The following is a 24,904-nucleotide window of genomic DNA, read 5'->3' on the forward strand; positions in this document are numbered from 1 at the left end:
AAAAGAGTTGGCAACACTGATTTCCATGTACCCACTTGAAAATGCGCAATGACATGTAACAACATACTTTCCATTATATGTTTAATATATTTTGAATTGCCAACTGTGTTTTCCTTCGCATAGGCTAAATAAAGGTATTTCCACCATTGATTATTGATTATCACTTATTTTGTCGAGACCGTTGTTGTCGCTGTACAGGTTTAAATGTTTTATGATTTCAGAAAGGAGGTTAACCAATATATTATATCAATCCTAATTTTTGTTGTCACATTTCATATCCATGAATGCAGCTTTCGAAATTATAGAAGATTAAAAAGATTTAGCCTATAATAAAATATTGGTTAACCTCCCCTTATCTAAATTTTAGATATCAGATCCTCTTCTAATGGGAGGCACGAAAACCTTTTTATTGTAGCCTACTCTTCTGTGGTCTCATATGTTATAATTGTAAAAGTGTATTCATTTTAGTATTATGTATGTAGGTGGCTTCATTGTTGAGCTATATTTTTTGCACTTGGCATACGTTTTTATGTTACGCTTGTCCTTTATTTTGACTGTTATGAATTTGCAAATAGAGCATTAATAATTTCTTTTTTAAAGTCATCGCAGGTTTCATCAAATTAACAACAAACGTTGACATCAGGGAGACGACATTGACATCCCCAAATCTGCCAGCTATAGGCTATGTTAATTTAAGACTTTAAACAGCGTTCAATTAATTGCATCATGCTCACTAACTTAAACGTGACTTCATTTAGAAAATAACTCGCGATTTCGTATTCTGAACATCTGAATTTACCGTTGGACACGCCCAGGCATGAGACGGGAGGTCTCCAGGCTGCAGCCATACACTCTTGGGGCGGTGCGCCCAAGTAGAACCTATGTATGGGAAACACTGTGTTATGTTAAGCACGTCATGTTTTGATTGTGACTTGAATAACATGTAATTGTTCGTTCAACAAGTCTATCATAAAGACCGGCAATATAATTCAGATGTATGTGTAGGTGTGAGCTCATGCTGAGCAGCGGGTTCAAAAGTGAGCTCTGAAACAACAATTTGTCAGATGAAATGACATATTAACCTGCCCCTTTAAACACACACACACACACGCACGCACGCACGCACGCACGCACGCACGCACACACACACACACACACATAATGTCTCTGTGTACATTCTGCTATTTAGTGGTTGAGTAAATGAACATGATATTTAAGTGACTGCTATTTCCTGAGAGCAGGCTTTTCTTTCCTCCTCCTCCTCTCGGCTTTTCTCTAAATTTCCCCGGGGAGTTTCAGCCCCCTGGGTTTGGCTCGGTGTCAGAGTCCCGGCAGCCATGATACTTCATCAGGCTTTTGCACCATTATTGGCAAGAGCACTCCATATCCTCTTAGCAGTTATAGCTTTTCAATTTTCCTTTGAAATGCTGAGCCCAGCAGAACATATGGCAATATCTTGGCTTTAAGTTCCGGATTGGACTGAAAGCCTGTAAAACGGCCCCGCATCCTGAACATGCAGCCACAGGCTACACACTCTTTGACCTTTTTGGAGTTTCAGAGTGGTGCCTCTGCGCTGCTGTGACCACTGTTAAAGACATTTATAATAGGCACAATTACAAGATGCTGTTGGAACAGTTTGACACAGCAGTGTTATGGTGTGAGCTGTCCTATAAAGCATTATTCCACCACCAACCCCCTCTTCCAAGTGTCTCTGGGGACCCATTCAACATTATGACAGAGTCAAACCCTCTCTGTCACACTGTATTCCCCCCAAGGCACACTTACAAACACTCTCCTGCAAGCTCAGGTAGTTACACACTGACTCCAACCCGTGGACAGAGAGAGAGGCTGTGGCAGGTTGAATCCTGGCCCACTCACACCTGCTTTCCCTTCTTAAGACTTAAGTACTTTCCTGAAAATCCCCCCAAAAAAACCTCCTTTGGAGGCAGAGTGAGCCAGTGCTTCTGGGTAGATAAAAACCATCAGAGAGAATCAGAGAACTATCAAATATGTTCACCAGCTATTGTATCATTTTCAACTCCTCAACAGACTATGGATTTTTAGTCCATTCCATTACTAATTAATGCTGGTGGAGGGGCTGGGGGGCGAAGGGAGGGCAGAAGGAGGGTCCACCCTCCTGGAAACCTAATCTGGATCAATAGGGTTGACCTTGGGCTGGGCTGCTAACAGGCAGACTGGACTGAAATGTGTTTTCACTGATTTGCTGATGCTTTATTTATATATATAGTACATATAATGGAGTTCAGTTTAAAAGAGTAGCTTTGATATTTTTTGGATATAAGCTTTTTTGCTTTCTTTAGGTTTAGATGAGAAGTATGTATGCTAAATAAGATGCTACAGCCAGCAGTTGGTTAAAAAGCTGATTAGCTTCACAACTAGCTTAGCTGCTGGAAACAGCTAGCCTGGCTCTGCCCAAAATGAAATCACATTAATTAACCACTCTATCTCACATTCTCTTTAATTTTTTGGGCGGGGTGCAGTTACCTCCTGGTCTCTTACCCTGCTTCTAGTCTTTATGCTAAGCTAAGCTAACCGGCTGCTGGCTGTTGCTTCATATTTAGCACACTATTGATCTTAAAGGAAAGAATCCTTTTTTTTTAAACAAAATGTGAAACTTGTTCTTTAACCCTTTTGGTCTGATGGCACTGGCTTTACTTCTTCATCATTCATCATCATCTCATGTTTTATATGTTGTATGGGCTATTCCTTTAGTTCATCAAAAAGTCACAAAAACAATGTTAAATGTTTTTTTTGAGCCGGTAAAGATGCCCAGGGTCTAGAATTTTCAATTATGGTACGTCCCCCGCTTTCTTTTTACATTTTCTTCAGTGGTCCTTTATGGGATAATTAATGGTAATATTATCTTGAATATTGCAGTACAAGCAACATCTTAATATTGTGTGATTTTAAAACGCTTATAAAAATATCATCACAAACCCAGCAGCTTGTAATTGATGTATTTTATTGTGAGATGGGGAGTCATAAAAAAAAAACGAAAAAAAAAAAGAAAAACAAACAAAAAAACAATCACTATAAAAAAAGATGAGGGTGTTAAAGGGGGAGGGGCATATACAAGTGGGCGTGGCACTGACAAAAAATAGTAACAAATTGGCACAAATAAAAACAAAGAACAAACGTCAATATTATTTTGGCTTGGCAAAAAAGGACAGTTTGTGTGGTTAAGGGTAATCCTTCAATAAAACAGCCCACACTCATGCTATTAGACATACGATTAGTTCTCAAAAGTTCAGTAGCTTCATATTAGAGAGGGGAAAGAAAACTAACATGAGAATGGATGCACAGAGGTCACAGGTTCCAATTTTCAGGCTTGCAGGGTGCGAGTTTTTTTTACCCCAAGGAAAAACATAATTTTATTTGTTCGAAAAACATACTTCAGTATGCTGGAGTCTCATTTTTCCAGACTTGTAGTTGTTTGCCTTTGAATCTTTTTTTTCCATACTAAAATATATTATCGTATTAATACAAACTACAGTATTGTACACTACATAGTGTAATAAATAACCATAAAGAAATATAAAAAATAAGACACATAAATATAAAAGTTCTCTATGACTAAACAGACATACCCATCTCCTTGGGGGTAGGGATAATACTGCCATTGCTGAAAACATACAGTACACACACTGAAACAGAACATAAAACAACATAAGAGACAAACAATAATACTGACAGGTAAACACATGGTTGAATTAAACTCCTGGGATTCATATTTGCCTACGTTTTGTTACCTGAAGACACATCTGAGCATTTCATGGTGTGTTAAACAAGTGCACTAAATAAGCTTTGCAAAGGCAGGACACAACAATTAGAAATCATACGTCATCCATTGGAACACATGTGCATCGTAATTCTTTTAGCTGCTCAGATTAGAAATAAAAGCAACTTCTCTAAAATCTAGGAAACATGAATACGTGGTAGGCTAAACTCGACTCTCTCAGGTGTGGCGGCAAGCCAAAAGTCAACAGTATTCCGGCTTATTGGTTGATCTGGGACCCGGCAATACCTGATCGTAGCTGCTTAGCTTCAACAGCAATATTCAATGGCACTTTTGATATGCATGTTTCTCTTGTTTTAATTTGATTTTTTGCATATGGCTCGGAGTGGTTTGTAGGCATAGGGAGGGGACAGTTTTCCAAATCCCCTTTCTGCTCGCTCTGAACATTTAAAGCAATAGTTTGACATTTTTTTTAATTTATTTTGAATACGCTTATTTGCTTGCTAGATGAAAATTGGATGAAAAGATTAATACCACTCCCCTATCTGTCTGGTAAAAATGCAGCTATGCAGATGCCTGCCTCCGTCTGGAAGTCACAAACAGTGTTGCCAACTCTTTTCCAATGAACGTGGCTAGCACAAGCTCTAAAAGTTGCTAGATGCCAGATGACGTCATTTGAATATTGTTGACATCGTCACATATCATTTGCATACACACAATGTTGCATGTCGACTGACTGCCTGCGCGGCGTGCAATAGGAGAGGCAGAGAGACCAAATGCTGTGGACTGTGATTAGTCTGAGCACCATGCATGGGAATGAATTACAATATAATATATCTTGCTTTTTCCCTGGTGGTCTAACAGGTACGTGTCCATATAGGCGTTGTTTTCACGGCAGGTGTCGCCCCGCTTCCCAGCATTGCATGGTAGTGGGCTTGCCACCAGCAGTTATTAGTTTCTCTTCACTGACCACTGACAGGCAAAGAAAATAGGCTACACCCGATGGCTGCACCTGATTGGACAAATGCGTCACTGTCTGCTCCCAGATTTCAAAATCGTTTGGAATACGATCTCTTATTTAACGAAAATAGTTCACCAAAACCTGTTTCTGAAAACATTTTAAGCAAGGAATAGGCCGTGCAGTTGCTGAATCTGTCTCCATTTCAGATCGACAACGCTCAGTTTAAAAGACTTTCGTCAGCTTTCGAGAGGCGTCGAGTCGAGCTGGTCGCTCCTCATCTGCATAAAGTTGTCTGGATTGAACTTTATGCAAATGAAGAAGAGGCGACTCAACCCCCTCCACAGTCCCCGCCACGCTACCAGAATGCATTGCACGCTGCTCCCATAGAAATGAATGGTAAGCGTGGAAATGACGCTGACAATGGACACGTACCGTTAGTCTCTAAATTTGTCACTAGCTGCTTTTTTAGAAATAAAGTGGCTAAGAGGGCTCGCTAAATCTAACGAGAAAGTCACCAAGTTGGCAACCCTGGTCACAAGTATTCCCACATGCATTATCGCCACCTTCTGGACTGAAGTTTGGAGCATTAGATCAGCAGGAAATAACCGCTAGCATTAGCAGCTTTAGATTTAGCTTTAGCTTGCTGTTTCCCCGTTCCGGTGCTCATGCTAAGCTAAGCTAAGTGGCTGCTGGCTGTAGCCGTATATTTATCGGACAGACATGTGGGTTCGATCTTCTCATCTAACTCTCCTTAAAAACAGAACAAAGTACATTTCCCAAAATGTCAAACTATTCCTATGAAACACTGATTTGTATAAGAAACTTTGACAACAATGAGCCTAAAAGTCTAAAAGGAAGTAAATGACTGAAAAGACCAGTCCGCTCTCCATTGTTTTTCTTCTTAAGGCTCCCAATCCAATCAAAAGAACATCAAAAAGAAACGTAATGCTAACATATGCTAGCGTGATGGCGTGGTATATCTAGTGCGGTAATACTGAAGGGTAGACAACACGACTCAACTGCTCTATCCATAGGTAAACCAAGCCATTTGTAGTGCACAGGATTTTTCTTATTTTCCTTCCAACTTAATAAAATACTGACTTTTTTTGTTCATTGGCAATAAAAAGGTATAGAAATATCTCCCAACTGTACAGCTTTTAAAGGTTAAAATATGAGTGATAAAATTAGTAACACTGATAAAAAGAAATGACCCAAGGTGTTTTAGTAATAAAACATTATCTAAAACGTGTCGGCTCTAGCTTCCAAAGTCTGTATAATGCATTTCCTTCGTTTGTTAAAATTTGTCTTCATCTTCATCTTTTTTTCTTTACAAATTGATTTTTTTCTAGCAGTGAGAAAACCCTTCTCCTGCGGAAAAGTCACTAGTATTTTTTCAGGCACACCTGGATTTGTATTTCTACACAGTAGTGAACTGAAACGAATTGTCAGAGTGACCAGACATCACCTCCTGCGTTCTTCCTCTGCCCGGGGAGAGGAGGAATCTGATTGGGTCTCACGGAGGAGTCGGATTCCTCTCTCAGTCAGTATCTCCTTTCTCCTGCGGCGTCGCGTTCTGCTCTTCAGAAACCGTGTTCCCGTGCGTCTCGCCTCCGCTCTCCTCCGTCACCTGCCCCTCTTCCATTCGCTCTTCTTCTGTATCCATCTGGGCTTCCTCCTCTTCCCGAATGCTCCAGAGCACCTCCTCCTGCCTTGTGTCAGCCTCCTCTTCTTTCTCTTCCACCTCGACTTCTGTCTTCTCCTCCTCTCCTCCCTCCACCAACACTCTCTCTATCTCCTTCCCATTCCTCTCTTCTTCCTCCTCGTCCTCGTCCTCATCCCCTCCTTCGTCCCCTATCTGCACCACCTGAATGTCGTCCATGTCCACCGCACCGTCCTCCTCCTCCTCTTCCTCTTCCTCGCTCTCCTCGTCCTCTCTGGTGCTGCTCCCTCGCTCGTCCAGGTCCAGCTGGGCGGCGGCCAGGTGCCGCGGCGCCCTGCCCAGGGCCTCCATCTCGGCCGGGGCCTCGCTGTCCACCTCGGGGCTCTCTCGGCCCTGCGTCTCCTTCTTGCAGTAGGAGTAGCGGTGGTTCATGTGTTGGGAGTAGGAGCCCGAGTGGGAGAAGCGCTTGCCGCACTTGTCGCACTGGTAAGGCTTCTCGCCCGAGTGGAGCCGCATGTGTTCGATCAGGTGGTGTTTGTGTTTGAAGGCCTTGCTGCAGATGCCACACTCGTGGGGCCGTTTCCCTGGAGAGGAGGAGAAAACAAACGTGCATCAACACCTCTGTTTAAAGGGAAATGGAAACGCCGTTGAGTAAAAAGGCACGGCCATAGATGGAAAACAAACCAAAAAAACACTCAGTGAATCCTCCCACATTGCTGGGTGTAAGGAGAGGCCCATAACAGTATCTATCATCAATGTATCCAAGGAGAACATTTCAAAACAATACAACATCATCACAACATTTGTGCTTGCAAACCTTCAAGGAAACTTTATCCAGCCCTGCCTGAAACAGCTAGTTTCACCTAGGATGAGGTCATTTGGAGTTAAAAACTATGTTTGCAAGCCAGGTATCGGAGTAATAAAGAAAAAAAAAAAAACGCCTCTGAGAGGGTTGACCTGCACTTGGCCACGGAGTCATCATCTCAGAGCAATCCAAATCACTACCAGAGCTCGCCTCTTGCAACATTTGGGGCGTCACATGAGAAGCTGGCAGTGCAGAGGTGGGGAGTTGGCGGAAAGAAATTCTCAGACCTCTTCTGTGCATGTTGAGTAATACCTGCTGGAATGGAGGTGTCCACCCTGCTTTACGCTGTAGCACAAAATCCCCCCTTCACTCACGCTATGACTCATCTTTCCCAAGACCCAACAGCGTGGGATGTTGAGACAAGTTCCGGTTCTGGGTTGTTTTTTTTTAGTCCATCTGTGACTTCTGGCCGTGTTTGGGTATAGGCCTAGGGAAAACATGAGAGTTTGTATTTACCTGTGTGTTCGTATTTGTGTCTCAGCAGCGAGCTGCTCTTCTGGAAGATCTTGTCACACAGGTCGCAGGCGTACATGCCGTTGTCCGTCTTCTTCATCTTCTTCCGCGGAGGGCCCGAGTCGGAGTCGTTCTGCTCCTCTACGGTGGACACGCCCTCTGAGCCCGTGTCGTGTTTCTCTTCCTGGAGAATATGAGAAATCACAGATGTATTGGTTGGAATTAGGAATGTTTGACAATGGAATTACTCAGAAAAGTACCACTACTCGTAAACAACTTGTGTGTGTGTGTGTGTGCATTGCAGGAAATGATGGCGTGTCATTTCCTACTCATATCTCTCAGACAGTTGTGAAAGTAAAATTGCGCAGAATTTTCACGTTATGGGTGAGCAATCTTTTCCCTCGGCCCGAAACATAACCATACTTACGCTTACTCTGTATGAGCACACCTACAGTTTTCTCCTGTCCCTGGGCTGGTTAAACTCATCTACTGATGCAGTGAAAGTGGATGTGGGTCAATATTAAGGAGAAGATATATACACAGAGCTATTTTTTTACAAGGCAGGTCTATGCCAATCCACTTAACACGAAGGTATAATACAACAACAATAAATCAATGCGGCAGGCAGAGGTGTGCCGTTTAAACAGATTCCAGCAGATCAATAGGGGCTCTGCAGTAAAGTGCAGCCTCATGTCCTCTGGGTGACAGCCCAGGAAGATCACTCATACACCCAGAGAAATCTACATCCATCATTATGGGCCCATTAGGTGTCTGCACAATAAAGAACTATTAGGGGCTATCATTTTTACAAAGAGCTGAATTCTGACATTTCTATATATGACTTATTGATTACATTTTGGATGGCCCCAATGCTATCTATCATGTTCTGGTGGTTTTGAACAATAAGAAGTAATGATCTGGATTGAAGGGTATGACTGATCGCTCCAAAAAGAGAAAAGCCAACTTGATTTCAACCCACTTGCTTCTCAAAATGGCTACCGGATAGTCACTGAAACCAAATGATTCACAAACAGTGCAGGAAAGAATTCAGAGTTTCAGAGTCAGACCTGTCTGCTGCGGCTGTCCTGAAGAGGTCCGAACTCCAGCAACATTATAGTCTAAAGAACAACTTTATCATGTCAGACCTGATCCAGTGAAACTAGAGAATGAAGCTTAGAAAAGCTGAGAACACAGGCAAGTTGTGTTGACTTTGGACAGAGCCTGTGCTAAGCTAAGCTAACTGGCTGCTGGCTGTAGCTTAATATCTAGCATACAGATATGAGACGCTTTCCACCTCTTGGCAAGAAATCATATAAGCATATTTCAGAAAATGTTAAATTATACTTTAAACAAAGACACAGAAGCTAAATACGGGGACGTAAATGACCGCACACCTTTACTCCGTTGAGGTGGATGGTTTCCTGCGTCTCCGTCCCCGCGGGGCTGTTGGCTGTAGTGGTATAGGTGTAAGCCAGCTGGGGGATCAGGATAGTCTGTTTGTTGTTAGTGGCTAGTGCCCTTAGGCATTGCATTGTGGTCACAATGTCGAGGGGTTTGGCACTTGGCTGGCTGGCGTACAGTGCGATGGGGCTGGTGCCCATGGCTGAGAGGGGCGATGCCTCTTTCTTTGTGCAAGTTAAGTTTAGAGGTTCATCCACATTGGTAGAGCCAGGGGAAGGGGAGGGGTGAACGCGGGCTTTAGCCACCACTCTCTCCGCTTCCTCTCTGGCGGGCTTTGGCAGCGATAGGTCTAGGGGTCCCTCAGTGCTCAGGGGAGACTGGCCTGGGACGGGACTGCCAGCTGTCAGGTTTAGTGGCGACGGAGGGTCCGGCGAGCTGTGTGTGCCATTGACCTCCGCTGGAGTGGCTTCTGTAGGGCTGTCCTGGGTCACGGAAGGGCTCATATTGACCATGTTCTTCCCTGGGACCAGAGACACCACACTGTTAGCTTCACAGGTGTCCTCTTCCTCTGAGGGAGGTGTCGGGGCACCCAGTGATATCTGACCCTCTTGCATTTTGTCAAACCACTTCTTTACCACATGGGTTGGCAGGCTGACTGAGTCAGAGATCTTAGCCAGCTCATCCTTGGTGGGCTCTGCATTTAAGGCAAAGTAGGCCTTGAGCAGGGACAATAGGTTCTTTGGCTGGTTACAAAGTCCTCCCTCTGACAGCAAGGCAGCGACAGCAGACTCAGACTTATCCAGGCCTGCTCCGTTCAGTCGGAGACCATCCTTCTTGCAGTGCTTAAGGGCATGGAGTGCTTCCAGCCCGCCGGGACACTTATCACACAGGAGACAAGTTTTAGTGGTCTTTTCCTCTTTTTCTTTAGTCTCATTGGGCCTGGCGCCTCTGATGGTTAGATCCTCTGGGAGTTTCTGGGACTTGAAGTTGTCAGTGGTGGTTTGACCTGGTGATGTTGGCTCAGGCTCTTTCTTTAGGTTATGGGCCGTGAGCTGGCCCTGGTTGGGGTCCAAACTGTAGTTTATAATAATTTTTGCATTTCCATCCTGACCCACGATAGGCAGACTGATGGCTGAGATGAGTTGCTGCTGTCCAGGATGGAGCATTCCAGTGGTTAACCCCGAGTTTACTTGACCCTGGACCTGGCCTTTGGCATTGTTTTCCAGCACCTGGCGAATTATGTTACCGTCCACCGCCACTTTGAGAGCATTCTGCAGGTCTGCCAGGTTGATGCTGATGGGTGACACCAGCCCCACAGTGGGCAGGACCACGGCCTGCACTGTGCCCTGCAGAGGAGCTGCAGCACCTCCACTGAAAACCCCACCGTTCATGGCGGCCATAGATGGGGATGTCATCACCGTTGGCTTGTACTCGTAGTCCACAGGCTCGCTCTTGATCTGATTGAGTGGCAGCTGCTCCTGCAGGGGCTTGCTGTGCTCCAGCTTCTCCCTAATCTGGGTGCGGAGGACTGACGGGGGTGTGGGGGGCACTGGTGATGGACCCTGGGCCTGGGTTTTGGCGTTCCCCAGGCGCGGTCGGCCGTTAACTGAGATGACGCTGATGCACTTCTTACTGCTGATGTGGGAGCTGTAGGAGCCTGAGTGGGAGAAGCGCTTCTTGCAGTTGGAGCACTCGTAGGGTTTCTCTCCTGAATAAAACCACAATGTGTATAACAGAGAGGGAAATAGACAGAGGGCGGGGGGAAGAAAGAGAAACAGATTTCCATTAGTGAATGAAGCTAAATGAGCAAACTAGGCTATGAGCAGTGCGGTAGGAAAAAGCTCTAATGCATTTCAATGATGCTTAAATGCTGATGTAATGGCACCATTGGGAATTGCCCTTCTCTAATTGCTGTCCCATAATGCCAAAAGAAACACAATTATGCCAGGTTAAGGAAGAGCACACAGTGGACCGAAACACAGTGAAGGATATCTAAATACAGGGAATCGGCTAAACATAAATAAAACAAATATTGGTTCAATGGACACTGAAACATCTGAGGCCAACAGAGAATCACGGCAAAAACATATAGAGTAGACCTTCTCACACGCACACGCACACACTACACACACAAAATGCTGCCATGGTGACAGGGGTTGTCCACTCACCGCTGTGGATGCGTAGGTGCTCCTTCAGATGGTGCTTGTATTTAAATGCTTTGCCACATTCAGTGCACTTGAATTTACGATTGCCTCCCGACTGTGTGATGTGTCTCTGTCAGACGAGGGGAGAGGGGACATTCAGCGAGACGCACCATGAAAACACAACCTTTGAACTGCTACTAATTCATGTCACAATGTCATTAATCAATCGAGGGCAAAAGTTCTTGTTTATTTACCATGGTTGGAAGCGAGCCGCTAAAGAAACGGGACTAAGCCTCAATGTAGGTTTGCATCATTTAGAATCACTTTGTCATGGTGTATAATTACTACAGCACTACAGAAGTAGTATGCTACTGAAACCCATCACAAGTTATCCAGCCACGCTAACTATTTGTGTAGACTAAAAAATATTAGAATATTAAACTGAAGCAGAGAATATCTTTCAAACTAAATATATTAAATGTTGACTAGTTTCTCTCTTCCTGGTTTCAGTCAGTACCAGACTGTGTAGTATGCTCTTAAAAGAGGATTCAGTGATTTACAAATCACCTGGCTGCATTAAGTATTTAAGTTAGCTAAAAACTGCATTTCAACTTACAACTCAGAAGAGCAGATACAAATATTCAAATTCTTAGAGAGATAGTTAGATAATTACAAGATACCAGAGGAGGAGATTGTTCAGTTTAACCGGTGAAAGTGTTTGATCAGTATCCAGTCCTGACCAGTTTGTCAGTCAGTTTTTACCTGATCCCTTCCGCCCTTGTGGACCGTCATATGCCTCTCCAGTTGAGCGCGGTACGCGAAGCTGTAGCTGCACTCGGGGCAGTTGAAGCTCTCTTCGGTCTTCTCGTGCCGGTACTTGATGTGCTCTTTCAGGGAGCTGTAACGCTTGTAGCCACGTGCGCAGTACGGGCAGGTGAGTAGCTGAGAGAAGGAATCGGGAGTTCCTGGGTGAAAAAAAAACAACCACAAGAGGAGAGTGTTGTAATGACTATATATGAGAGTGAAGGGGGGGAGGAGAAGAGAGGGGAGGGGTTCAATAGGGAGGGTTCTTTGATGCCACAGTAACACTCCTCTGTTAGTTCACCAATCACTGAGAGATCCTCCCCCACAGGTAAACAGCACCCAGGTGACCAAATGGATAATAGCTGATTAGTGATCCACAGTAACACCTTCCTGTCCTTGTAAAAAAAATAGCATGCTGGGTTGCCAATGCAGGACTGGAATTCATGTTTTGCTTTTGTACTTCATGCCCAGCAATTATAGCTTTCACATGCCTCAAATTCCATCATTTGATTGCCTATTGTGCATTTGGAGCGTTTCAAAAACACCCACGCATGTTAAGGAACAACAGCCGCCTGCCGAGCTCCAAGCTGGTTAACAGATTGTCTCAGATGCCTGGCTCCCACACAGGTAAAGCATTACTTTGTTAACAGGTGATGTATTAAGTTCCCCTGCGGGACAGGTGAGGGCCTCGGGATGGGAATGCACACACATTATCGCCCAGGTAGCCGTGAGTCAGGGCTCACACAGACGTGACAAATTTACTCAGGTGTTGCTGTTTCTCATCCTCCCCTCTCCCTCATGTTTTTTCCCCTCTGTGGTAGCAGGCAAAAGCCAAAAGCCTGGGAGCAATAAAGGCCCCAGTGTGCTGCACTTAACAAATAGCGGTGTGTGTAATGATGTCGGAGAGTGGCGTTAATGGGGTGGAGTTAACACCTAAGGTGAGACAGGGAGCAGGTAGAGCCATCCCCAGGGGGCAAGTAATTACTGGGTAGGTGCAGTAATAGTGTGAGAGCTCAGTGACTGTGAGCTCTCGGGTGGAAATAGTGGTGTGTGTGTGTGTGTGTGTGTGCGTGCGTGTGTATGTGTGTGTGTGTGTGTGTGATTAGGGAATCTACACCTCGCTTGTGTGCACTACTAATAGAGATATGCATGACATTTAAAGCAGTCAATGCATAAAGCACATAATGGTAATTCTGAAAAGGGATGTGTACACAACAATGATGAGTGTTTTGATAGTGTTTTGTATAACATGAATGGACTGTGAATGCTCTGTGGTGATGTCTTGTACCATTCTCGTCATGGACGCTGGCGTCAGGCGTACCCTGACGTTGGGGCTCATCCTCTGGGGCTTCTGGGTAGATGACGGCCGTGTCTCCTTGCTGGAGCATCTCCTCCACTAGGGCGTCTGTGCTCACATCATCCTCAGCGTCTGACACACAATCCTCCTTGACTGTGAAGGGACAAACACACACTGATTAGAGTCCTGCCTGCAAAAGCAGGCATTATCGATCACCCCATCATTTCAAGACGTACATGTTTTTCTATCGACGTAGGCTGTACATATGAAACCTTAACCTTTGTATATGAAATGTGATAGTCCATTAATGTCACAGCGAGTGTCATTATAGCTGAACCGGATCTTACAGTCCAAGCTCTTGATCGTGGCATGTTCCCCAGCCTGGAATGAGGCATGTGACGCCAGAAAAACAAAACAAAAAAAACATCCTGAATGCTGTTCACAATAGAATGAGAAAACTAATTAGCATCAAAGGCCACAGGCTACTGTATGAGCATCAAGCTCTTTGTAAGAACTGAATGGCAAGCATCTATTCACAGTGTTAGGTAAGGTACTTGTTGAGACTGGGACTGATAATTAGGTGATGTAGCTTGTCCTGATGTATTGCGGCGGATAGATATCACGCAGTATGCACACACACATGCTAACACACACACCACGCTCTGCTCTCTGGAGAGGCTTAGCCTTCTTACTGTGTTTAATATCCCAGCAAATGAGAGCCTGCATGTGGGAGCCGAGCGCGCTCTTACTCCACATCACATGAGCCTGGCTAGCTAGTCTTAACGAGCGCTAATTACCAAGCTGCGGATCATAGGAAGTGTAACCTGACGATGGGAGTTTAGGATGCACAGAAGCTTCCTTCCCTCTTTCGGTCTCTGCTCTTCCAGAGCTTCCTGAAGTGGATACAGGAACCAAGTATAGTGTGTCGGCGACTGAACCGAGCATTATTCCTCTACGGATATGTCAGTGTGCCTATGTGTATCATTACAGAGAAGAATTTCAAGGGTGAGCTATCAGCTAAAAGCAAAGTTAGACCACTGTGGATACTGTGGTAGTGTTTACTGGGCAGATGTTTTACGGATTGATTTAAGCACTCCTCCAGCTTAAGAATTGTGTTTTGTGAATTGTGTGTGTGTGTGTTGAAAGACGGGACCAGCTGTGTTCTCCTAGGAGATGGGAACAGGTGTAGCTCTTCATGACTCACCGACGCACTGTGAATACCAGTGCTCTTACATAAAGCCCTGCTCTGGCTTCCTCTGGTGCACCTTAACAAAAGCCATGAAACAGTCATTTGTTGGTAGGGTTATTAAAGACCATTCGAAGAAAACCCAGAGATAATAGATGATACAGAGAAAAAGCTGTGTGTTGGTGAACGTGTGTCTGTAAAGCAGAAGGCCAACAGCAGGTGCTGAGAAAGTGGAATTGTGGGATTCCCATCGTACAGTGGAGGGTCTGGAACACATTGGGGGATGCTAACCCCCACATATCACACAGCTTTTCTCCCACGACCAACAACAACCCCCCAGACAAGTTTAAAGACCAACTTAAAGAAATAGTTTGACATTTTGGGAAATACGCTTACCATTACCATTAAAAGATATAATACGTAGTATTTTACTAAAAAACAATGTGTAGACTAATGCAAAAGCAATCCCTCTCAATCATCACTTATGTCCCACGAGAAGTGTGTCTGTATCTGCAGAGACCTAGTCTATATCCACGACGTTCCACTTCTGTGATTGTTCAGGTGCCGCCGAAAAATCCGCTGGATGTCCTTTTCAGCATGATGACTGTCCCCTTCCTCTGTCTTTGTGTTGGTGTTCTAACCTCTGGTGGATTTGTGAGGACTACGGTTAACTGCTCCTCAGATCTCTGCAGGGTAAATCCAGACAGCTAGCTAGACTATCTGTCCAATCGGAGTTTTCTGTTACACGACTAAAACTACTTTTGAACGTACACATGTTCCACCAAAACAAGTTCCTTCCAGAGGCTATTTAGCAGAGGCACCTTGGCTCCGTCTGGCGCTTAGCGCTGCCCATGACGATTGTGATTGGTTTTTCTCTCATCCCAGAATGCTGTGTGGACTAACCAGACCCTCCTTTTCAGCACTGTGGAGAAAGGCCTGGCAATGCAAAACTAGCAGAGACCCCTGCCCTCTGCCTACATTTTCTCTTTTCTTCTTATTTTGCGGTGTGTGGGACGTTTATGGGTGTCAGTAAAGAGCCTTTGGGCCCCACGTGGGTGTATAACCCCCAGCAATAACAGCGCAGTGCTCACTCTCTTAATTCACTCTCTAGCTCGCTCGACCTCTGCTCCTGCCCTCTCTCTCACACTCATTCTCTGTTTGCACACAGTAAGCGATACTCACTACATATTACACCTTTAATAAGTTGTCTTATATTTTTCACAGTTCTGTTGGCCGTTGACAAGACATTGTCAAACACTGTTGCATGTGGGGAAGTGCTGATCTGTGTTTAGCTCCTATCCACTGCACAAAGACAGCATCCAAACACTCAAACACACCTCTAGGCTACTAAATGTTGAGCATGTGTGTGAAGTAGAGTCCCAGCTGGGGGTCTGTGGTGCAAAGGTATGACAAGCGGTTGTTTTCACTCCGTGTGTGTGTGTGTGTGTCTCGCCTCTTTGTTAAATACAGAGCGAGGTCAGAAGGGTTCACAGCCTCGCTGAGGCGGCTCCATGTTATCAGGCTGCTCCCCTGACATGAAACATCACACAGGCCGTTTATGTGCTGACGCAGGGATGTGAATGCACCACTGCACAAGTGGAAAATCAGTTCCAAAACCCCAGAACGAAGGTCCCGTGAGGTTGGAGCAGGACATTCTGTTGCAGCTCTGATGTTAAAAAAAAAAAAAAAGTATTTTTTTCTTTCGTTATTTTACAGTGTAACCTAACTGTAGTACGTCTAAGAACAACATTACCGGACCACCCACTTTCTCCTCCTCTCTTTCCCTCGCTCCTTTCTCATCCTTCTCTTCCCACATCTCTGCAACATGATACAACGGTATCCCATGATGCATTTCCTGCCCTGGCTGACCTTTGCCCCCCACCGTTTCCTGTGGTTGTGCATCCAGACCCGTTTGTAGGTTATATCTTGGATGGGAGAGACATCAGCGATAAGGATTTGCACAAACAGCTCAAATATTCCACAGTCATTAGTGAAGATGTGCGTTATCTCCCATCAACAGGAGGGAAGTCGGAGAATACATGTGAGGTATTTCCAAATCTAGGATGATTTGCTTATCCTTGGCTTAGAGCTATCAAGTGTTTGTGCTGTGTGTCTCCACTGGACAATCTTCCTCTGGAGATTCTTCCTTTCCTGTCCAGAAGGGTGGCTCAGTTTTAACCTCACATGGTGACATAAGGCACACAGGAATGTAGGTGTTCCTGTGTGTCCCTGCTGCACAAATGATCCAAATGGATTTGAGACTGATTCTAAGGAACATCAAATATCATCACTGCATGTCAGGCCAACAGTGAGGAAATAGTAGTTAGTGTCATTGTGCGTGAGAGCATAGCAACTTCACTGCTGGTTGGAATAATGCGGAACAGCACTCCACTAACAACCTTAGGCTATATTTCCATGCAGTTAAACCCAGTCTTTTGCTGTCATTTAGTGCCATTGCAGCCTCATGATATCAAAGCTCTCAGGGTCCACCCTGCATGTAATCATGCTCTTCAACTCATCAAATGTGAAGGAGAAGCCCTCCCAGGCCAACGCTCTCTCTACCTTTCTATCTTCCGGAATTAGTCAGCCTGTTCTTAGAGGAAAACGGGCTGTAGTTTACACAGACACTGGGCTGCTCCGCCACTACATAATCATTTAGGAGTGAATGAGTAATGACAGCGAGCAGGGTGCCTGTGATACCATATAATCAAGAGGAATGATGCAGAACAAGAGAAACAGTGAGAGAGAACGGGAGTGTTAAAAAAAGAAAAGGAGGGGAGGAAAGGAAAGGAAAGATGGCAAAGCACTGAAAAACCACCTTTTTGGTTTTGAAGCGCGGCCGTCTCGGGAGCTAGGGTGTCAAGGTTTTAATTTGAAGCAAACTTGGCTACGCCGAGGAGAAGATTAGTGGGTGGTGGTCACTTTTCAAGGCTGCACCAGAGACTTCTCTGTTCTCAGGAGTGAGACCAACAGACGGAGGGATGAAGGGATGAGAGAGATGAGACGAGAGAAGTGTTTGTTTAAAGGACTGTGGCTTTCCCCATGTTTCATCGGTCCGACTTAAAGTGACAGCAAAGATGTTGCTTGATGTATGATATGAGGGTTAGAGACAGTGAGAGAGCAAGAAAGAGAGGTGTGTGTGTGTGTGTGTGTGTGTGTGTGTGTGTGTGTGTGTGTGTGTGTGTGTGTGTGTGAGCGCTCATGAGTGAAGTCAAAAGAAAATATGCCTGATCAGGCATAACTGTGGAGCGCAGCCAGCTCACTGAGCTGTTTCAGTGTAACTCATGCTTTTGAAGTGTTTAATGTTCACGAGCCCTGGCCAAAACCAATGACATTATTCTTCCTCCAACTTTCCCTTTATGCAAGGAGGTACAGCTGGAGAGCAGTGATGAAAATGACAGCATCGTCAGGGGAATAGGTGGTTAGGCCTGTGGTTTCAGTGTGTACACGTATGTGCAACCAAAACCGTGCAACTGAAACTGACTGAGCTGAAACTCATTGGAGAGGAATTTCAACAAAAAAAAAATCCCTCCCTTAACTGAAAGTGATAGGTCGCTGGACATTTTCGCATGTGCTAACTTGACCTCTTGCTAAATTAAAGCCCTCCCCCCCTTCGGTCTCACACATCCCTCACCCATGAAAAATCCAGCCAAAATCTGCAAAGAGTAACACCCTAAAATAAATATTCTTGCGGCTGAATATCTAATTACATTTCGTATGGGCCTGTCACAGTGTTGCACATACTGTACTTGGCACAGGCCCGAAACTAACAATGTCACACATACATGCACACGCGCACACACGCACACACACACACACACACACACACACACACACACACACACACACACACACACACAGATTTATATGCACGTGCAGCATGAGGTCAGGAGAGCAGCGCAGAGGCCTTGGGCCCAGGTTGAAACACTGACATCCTTCAGCACCTGCAATTGTTGTTTTGGAGGGGGGAGGGGTGCGACGTCAGCCCTTCCTGTGGCGATGAGCCGCCTCTGATGTCACTTCCACATGGTTTGAGGTAAAAAGAAGTTCACGGCTGCCCCTCAAATGCCCACCAGTGACATAAAACTCTCCACTGGCGCTTTGGTTGCGAGGCTATTTTCTGTGCTTGAAGGTCTCTCCCTCTGTTGGCATTGTCTTTGTTTAATATCGTGCTTCCTGCCTTAGTTGGAAACCCACCACGTGTAGTACCTGTTTCCTTACACTCTGTGTTTCACAATGAGACAAAAGCCTGGTACTTAACTGTGCACAGACGTCAGCGAGGCATTTCTTAACTTAGCCTGCTTCACGTCAGCTGAGGCCAAAATGAGACAGCACCATTCGAACAATTAATGTCATAACAATACATAAAGAGGCTGCATGATGTCTGCATTCATGTGCTGAGGCATTTTAAAAGTAACGCTCTTATCCTGAGCAGATAGGAATAAGAATCACATTTAAAGACACTTGCCAGCCTAACAATGGCAAGACTGACAGTGAAAGGAGACGCTATGAAAATATACATCTTAAGACGTAATTTGTTCTGATACGGAAAAATGTGTCAGTGTGTAATATAGATGATACTAGTGGCATGAAACCTTACTGTGCCTTGTCTCAATAAACTGGCACTTGTCTAAAGACCTGTCTGGCAAATAGTTAATTAAGTGCTGTTATCCCCCACTGGCATCATTTTAAAGCAGAAAATAAGATGAAATGAGCACTGGCTGAACTTTTTCACAATGCAGAAAAGTGGAACACAAGTCACAGAAAATTGCATAATTGGTGGGTAGGAAGAAGAGGTGTGTATTTGCACGTTTCACTGCAGCTGTGTTTAGGGCTGGGTATCGTTCAAAAAATGCTGATACCGGTACCGTGACTTCGATACCGGTTCCTAAACGGTACTTTTTTCAATACCAATTTTATAAAACAAAGAAATTACAACATAACACATTATGCCACAAATCTTTGTATGTATTTTACAGCTCCTACTACCTGAGCCCCATCTCTGTGTATCGTAGAGTTTTTCCTGTTTCTTTACGACATGTAATGGTAGACAGCCAATCACAGACATTATTAGATCTTGGTAGAAGCATGCTGCGTGCTTATTGGCTCACCGACTCTGATGAGATTAACTCCTTAGGTATTGAATTACGAGGCATTTTTTGAAAGTCGATACTTTAGAGGCAATTCAGTCAGTGCCTAAAAAGTATTGAAGTACTAGCTGTGTGATGATAATAATAATAATACGTCCTTTGAGTGTGCGTCTGGTCTCACCTCCGTCCCAGCAGCGCTCCCTGGGGTGCTCGTCGTCTGGCAGGGTGCTGTCGCAGTCGGCCAGGCTGCCTTCCTCCTCCACGATGTGCAGCTTGTCCTCATCATCCGAGTCTGAGCCGGCCTCCACCACATTATTGTAGTTGGTCACTGTGCAAGGTGACATGGAGGACAGAGGTTAAAATGACTTGATTGACTTGATTTTTTTAAAGTAGTCTTTAAAGGAGAGTGAACAGCTTACACACATTTAGTCATGTTTTATCCTTGATGGGAGGTGGACTGTACGTTCTTCTTTAAAACGAGCACTGAATGCGAAAGGCCATGAGTCGGAGAGGTTAAATATTGGTACTATGTCACTTAAATGTCAAAACTATTAAAGGGAATGGATGAAGGAGGAGGGGGTACGGAGCTGGAACCACCACTTAAACAGACCACGGCCTAACTTGAATAGATGAGATTTAAATGATCCCCATGGGCAAATTGGGTTGTTAAAGCAGGAGAGGATAAAACAGCTTGGGCACTAACACCAGAGTGAATGGCTATTAAAAAAAAATACTGCAAGTGCTGATTTTTGATCCATGTATGCAATTGAAAATTTAAGAAAGATATAAATCCACAGTGAAAACAAACTGTAACAACAGGCTCTGTGTTGCCAAGAAACAGAAAAATCACACTTAGTAAGTTGCAGACACACATACAGTACCAGTGTGTGAGATCATTAGATTACAGGCTGAAGTGGTGTGTGTGTGTGTGTGTGTGTGTGTGTGTGTGTGTGTGTGTGTGTGTGTGTGTGTGTGTATGTGTGTGTGTGCTGTGTGGGAGTCAGTGTGACCTGGACGGTTGTGTTATGGGCTGAAGGAGCCAGGAGACACAGAGACAGCCAGCCTACAGAGAGGGTTATTATGGGGAGTAAATTTTCCTGACCGACTGTCTGCCTCAGATGTGTGTGTGTGTGTGTGTTCCTGTGTCTTCTTTTCATTTCCACCTGGGTCTTCCATCTCTCAATTCCACCTGTGTTACTTCCACCCACTCTCCTTCCATCCCTTATGTTCCACTGAGAGAGCTACAGATCCTCTTGGAGGCCAAATCAATTCTCCAGTGAGAGCAGCCCAGTCAGCAGAGGGCCCGGGCTGCAGCACTGAAACTACCTCTCCAGCTACTTTATCTCACATCATACACACTGCACATACTAGCGCTTGCACATACACACACACACACAAACACACACACACCACCTGCATTCACTCGCTGAATATGCACTGCCAGTACAAAGCACCTGAACTTTTTTTTTTCTTTCTATCTTTGCTCACCCCCAGCCCCGCTCGCCCACCTCTTTCTGAAGTGGCTGCTAATGTCGGGAGGAGGCGTTCCTGGGAGAACCATGATCCTCCGTTTCAATCAATGAGAATTGTTTTGGCGAGGTATCTCCCTTTCTCTCCGCATTGCGCAGGTCATTGCAAACAGGAGTGGTATTCACGCACACTCGGTAGACGTGCAGGGTTCAGGCTGAGGGGGAGGCGGGAGGAAGGAGGTGAGGGGGCGGAGCGATGAAAGGTGGTGGAGGAGGGAGAAGTGCTGTTATTTGGCAAGTCGTTCGCGGGGTCAACACCGCTGTGCCGCAGCTGCGAAATCCTACCGGGGTTCATCAGAAGAGCAGTTTAATTCTCAACCTCTCTTCACTCTGTTCCTCACTCCACAATATCATCTTTTTTTCCCCCTTTAATATGATGTGACCGCCACCATATTGTAGTTTTCAAAAGATACATTCAGGGGTGACGCACATCCTTTGTACCTGGATTGCTAGCCAGGCAAGCCAATATGACAATTGAACCCCTTGGAGCACTCACATTCAAATAAACTAATACTTAATTGGATTTATATAGCATTGAGAGACTGTACTTGTCTGTGCTTGTTCCTTTCTCCCCTCTCCCTTGTCTGCTTTACACCACCTCTCTCTTCCTATCCCTACCTCTCTTTTCTGTCAGAGAGACACTGCCAGGTGATGTATTGTCCGTTCAGCAGCCCAAACAGGGTGCAGCACTTCGTTCTGAAACAGGAGGTGATTTGGGACGAGTCTGAGAGGCTGTTTAGGGCCACAGCCACTCAGGTGTGGAGCTGAGGTCAGCGATTACAAAGGCAACACTGCGCCGGCAGTGTCAAGAGAAAATGATCAAATATAAAGCTGTAGAGAGAAAATCAATGTGCTGGTGTGTGCAGACAGGACAATAAAAGTGGGAGCTGCAAAGTACAGCAAAGAGAAGGAGTAAAGGATGACGAGTGGTGTTGGTGGTGAGGGTGAACGGAGACGGTCTTCCTGTGCCAAATGGTTGGCGGTGTTGAAACAAAAATGTGTGTTCCAATAGGAGATGTAACACCTAGCATCAACAAAGGCTGCAGTCCCTTCTGGCTTGACCGGCTGAGCGTTTGGACAGCTGGCCTCATTAGCGCTAACATGCTAGCACACAACAGGAGGACAACTCCTACGCAGCCGAGAGAGAAAGCACTGGTAGGTGGAGGAGGTGAAGCGCTTACTTCTTAAAGTTTGCTTTCCTCCATAGGATGCAGTGTGTTGAACACCTGAGAAAATAATAGTCTGTAACCACGCTTTGGGCTTTAAGTGAGTCCATAACCCCTGGCCATAGGCCACACCTTTACAAAAACCTCCCACACACAGTCTATGTATCTGGGTAATATGGCAAAAGCAGTGCAAGCCCAATAGCCTCAACATAACATGAATAACATTGTCCACATCACATGATAAGCCAGGCCTTTACCTCGGAAGACCTGATGCATCCTGGTCCCAATTCCAACTGTTATTGATGGTAGCAGACAAACTGATATGAAACGAAAGCCTTCAGTATGTTATTTACTCTTCACCTACACGTCTTTGCAACATGCTAAAGATACGTGCTGTAGCTGACCATGGCTGGAGTAAATGACTGAAGCCAATGCTGCTTGAATTTCACCACCTACCCATCACTCGTCACCCTCTTTCCCTCTTGCAAAGTTCCCAGAGTCTATTGAAAGGCAGTGCCAGACAGTCCATGTCAGCCACACTTAAATATGCCTGCTGGAGAGAGGGCTGTGTTGTTATGACACCTGCCAGGCTGTATCAATTACTGGCAAAGGAATGGGTGATTGGGCGGGTTACTCCCAAAGCAGGCCCAATGTTACCCCATTGGAGGGGATCACCTTGGCAGACATATTATCACTGATCTGTCAGCACAGAACATCAAGCTCCATGTGTCCCTTGACACAGGTTCATTTTGTGGATTCTGTCCTGTAATTATGTAAACTCGCTGGCACTTATTTTAGGCCCATGCTATTTGATCCTGACCTGATTGATGAATAAGGAACTTAAAATCACGGTGGAGTCATGTTTGTACAACAGCAGATGGCTTGGTTTGTGCTTTCACACTAAGGCGTGCCAGATAGGAATGGCAGTATCTCAACCTCTGTGGGAGTGAGCTATCTCTGTGCTCTGAGGCCCTTAAGGTGTGAGTGACTGGCTTAATAACTGAGCTTTAGATGAGGACACGGAGAAACATATATAGCCTGTGAACAAACACATTACCGTCTGAAGTAAGCTTTGTCTTGATCCATTGCCTATAAGGACATCTGTAAAGCTATACGTCTTACAGGCCAAGAGCCCCGTACCGTAATGTGTAGGAGGTATGCCTGGAATGTCCAACCAAAACACTTTTCCGTGTCTTAAAGAGACAGATCAAAGGGTGTGCGCTCCCCGCTACTAATTTCAGCCAGCTGACTGACATATTCTGAGGTCTGCTCTAGTTGTTCTAGTTGTGATTGGACATATTGACTCATCATAGGCAGCCGCTATTTGTCTGCCCTTCTACCTATCTTCTCTCTCTATATTTAGCCTTGGGACAGGCTCCCTCATTGAGGTACGCCACTTATCTCATTCGGAGCTCAGGGCCAGGCAGGCAGCGGTGAAACTACCACAGGCATCCTTAAAGAGTACAGACCCTGTCGTCACAGAGTCTGCCCTTGCGGCTCTGCAATGCCATTTTCTCAGGGAAGCCAACCACTACAAAAAAAAAAACCAAGCTCGAACCAAAGTAAAACAAAGCCGTGCCATTCAAAACCTCAAGTATGCTGTCTCAAGGTGAGGTGCCTCATTCAGCACTGGGGTAAACACTGCTGGTTTAGTTAAAACAGGCTTCCTCCCACAGAGTCAGGAAGGTCAACTCAAGTGCCTATAACAAAACAAAAGAATTGGGGATTTTTTTCATGGTTGGTTTGTTCGCAGGCTGCCTCAAACTTGCTCGGCCATTTAGGTCAGGCAAAAGGCTGTTTGGTTCCAGTAGTTCAGAGATAGAGCTGTGGACACATAGCTCCATCCCTTCACACAGTCAGTTAGCTGGAGAGGGCACTAGGGGTCCCAAGAGACTGTTTCCTGACAGCTAATGCCAAGTCCAAGTGTCAGCCAACCCTACCAGAAGATAGTCATCTAGGACCAGACATGTCTTAGACAGTTGCTCCCTAGATACACAGCAACAACATTCAGCTTCAAAAACTCCCTAAACGACATCCAGTGACTCTTACTCATTTTTCTAAGTTAGGCTGGGAGGGCACAAAAGCAGAACCACTAGCATGGACTTGAGGTAAAAATAGTAGTCCTGAGAATCAGTCATTTTTTATGCAGTTCTGTATTTCTGTGTGCCACAGCTACTAGAGATGTAAAATGCTCCATTGATAGAGTCAGATGTTCTACTAGGCAAATAACAATACACTGCTAACAGACAATTGGTTAAGATTATCCCATCAAAGCACTTTGACAACCTGTGGAGCAGAGCCCTTAGTAGGAATCATTTCAGAGGTGAGCTAGAAGACAATGGGCTCTTGTCTCCCTGATGTTGCTGATCAAGGTTTTAGCACGTGAGCTAATGGGCCTCCGCAGGTCACTCATGTCCCATCTGATGAGCACTTTCCATGATAACACTATTGCTAATGGGTGCTATTGTTCTCTTAATAAGCATGATGACACTTTCAAGTGTAAAGGAAGTCAGTGGTTGTTAATGAGCGTTAGGAAAAGCAAGAAAAGGACTTAACTGCACCTCAGAGATGGTGGAATGCTTTTCAAAAAA

The 24,904-nt window shown here is 45.1% G+C and overlaps 1 protein-coding gene across 3 annotated transcripts in view; it reads right to left on the bottom strand.

Annotated features, from left to right (window-relative positions):
- Nucleotides 1-2,962: 2,962 nt before the first annotated feature.
- Nucleotides 2,963-24,904, bottom strand: part of zeb1b (zinc finger E-box binding homeobox 1b) — a 58,718-nt gene continuing 36,776 nt past the window's right edge. For 2 of the 3 annotated variants that reach the window (XM_039790626.1, XM_039790624.1), the window contains exons 2-8: nt 19,800-19,946; nt 13,334-13,495; nt 12,004-12,206; nt 11,266-11,371; nt 9,091-10,805; nt 7,700-7,880; nt 2,963-6,962 (exon numbers count right to left, since the gene is read on the bottom strand). In XM_039790626.1, coding sequence (XP_039646560.1) covers nt 6,256-6,962; nt 7,700-7,880; nt 9,091-10,805; nt 11,266-11,371; nt 12,004-12,206; nt 13,334-13,433 — 3,012 coding nt within the window. In that variant the 5' untranslated portion in view covers nt 13,434-13,495; nt 19,800-19,946 and the 3' untranslated portion in view covers nt 2,963-6,255. Of the gene's footprint in view, nt 6,963-7,699; nt 7,881-9,090; nt 10,806-11,265; nt 11,372-12,003; nt 12,207-13,333; nt 13,496-19,799; nt 19,947-20,041; nt 20,336-24,904 lie in introns of those variants that run through there. The other variant, XM_039790625.1, reaches the window with a different exon arrangement.

Source organism: Perca fluviatilis, chromosome 22, assembly GCF_010015445.1.
Source record: "Perca fluviatilis chromosome 22, GENO_Pfluv_1.0, whole genome shotgun sequence".
Taxonomy (NCBI): Eukaryota; Metazoa; Chordata; class Actinopteri; order Perciformes; family Percidae; genus Perca; species Perca fluviatilis.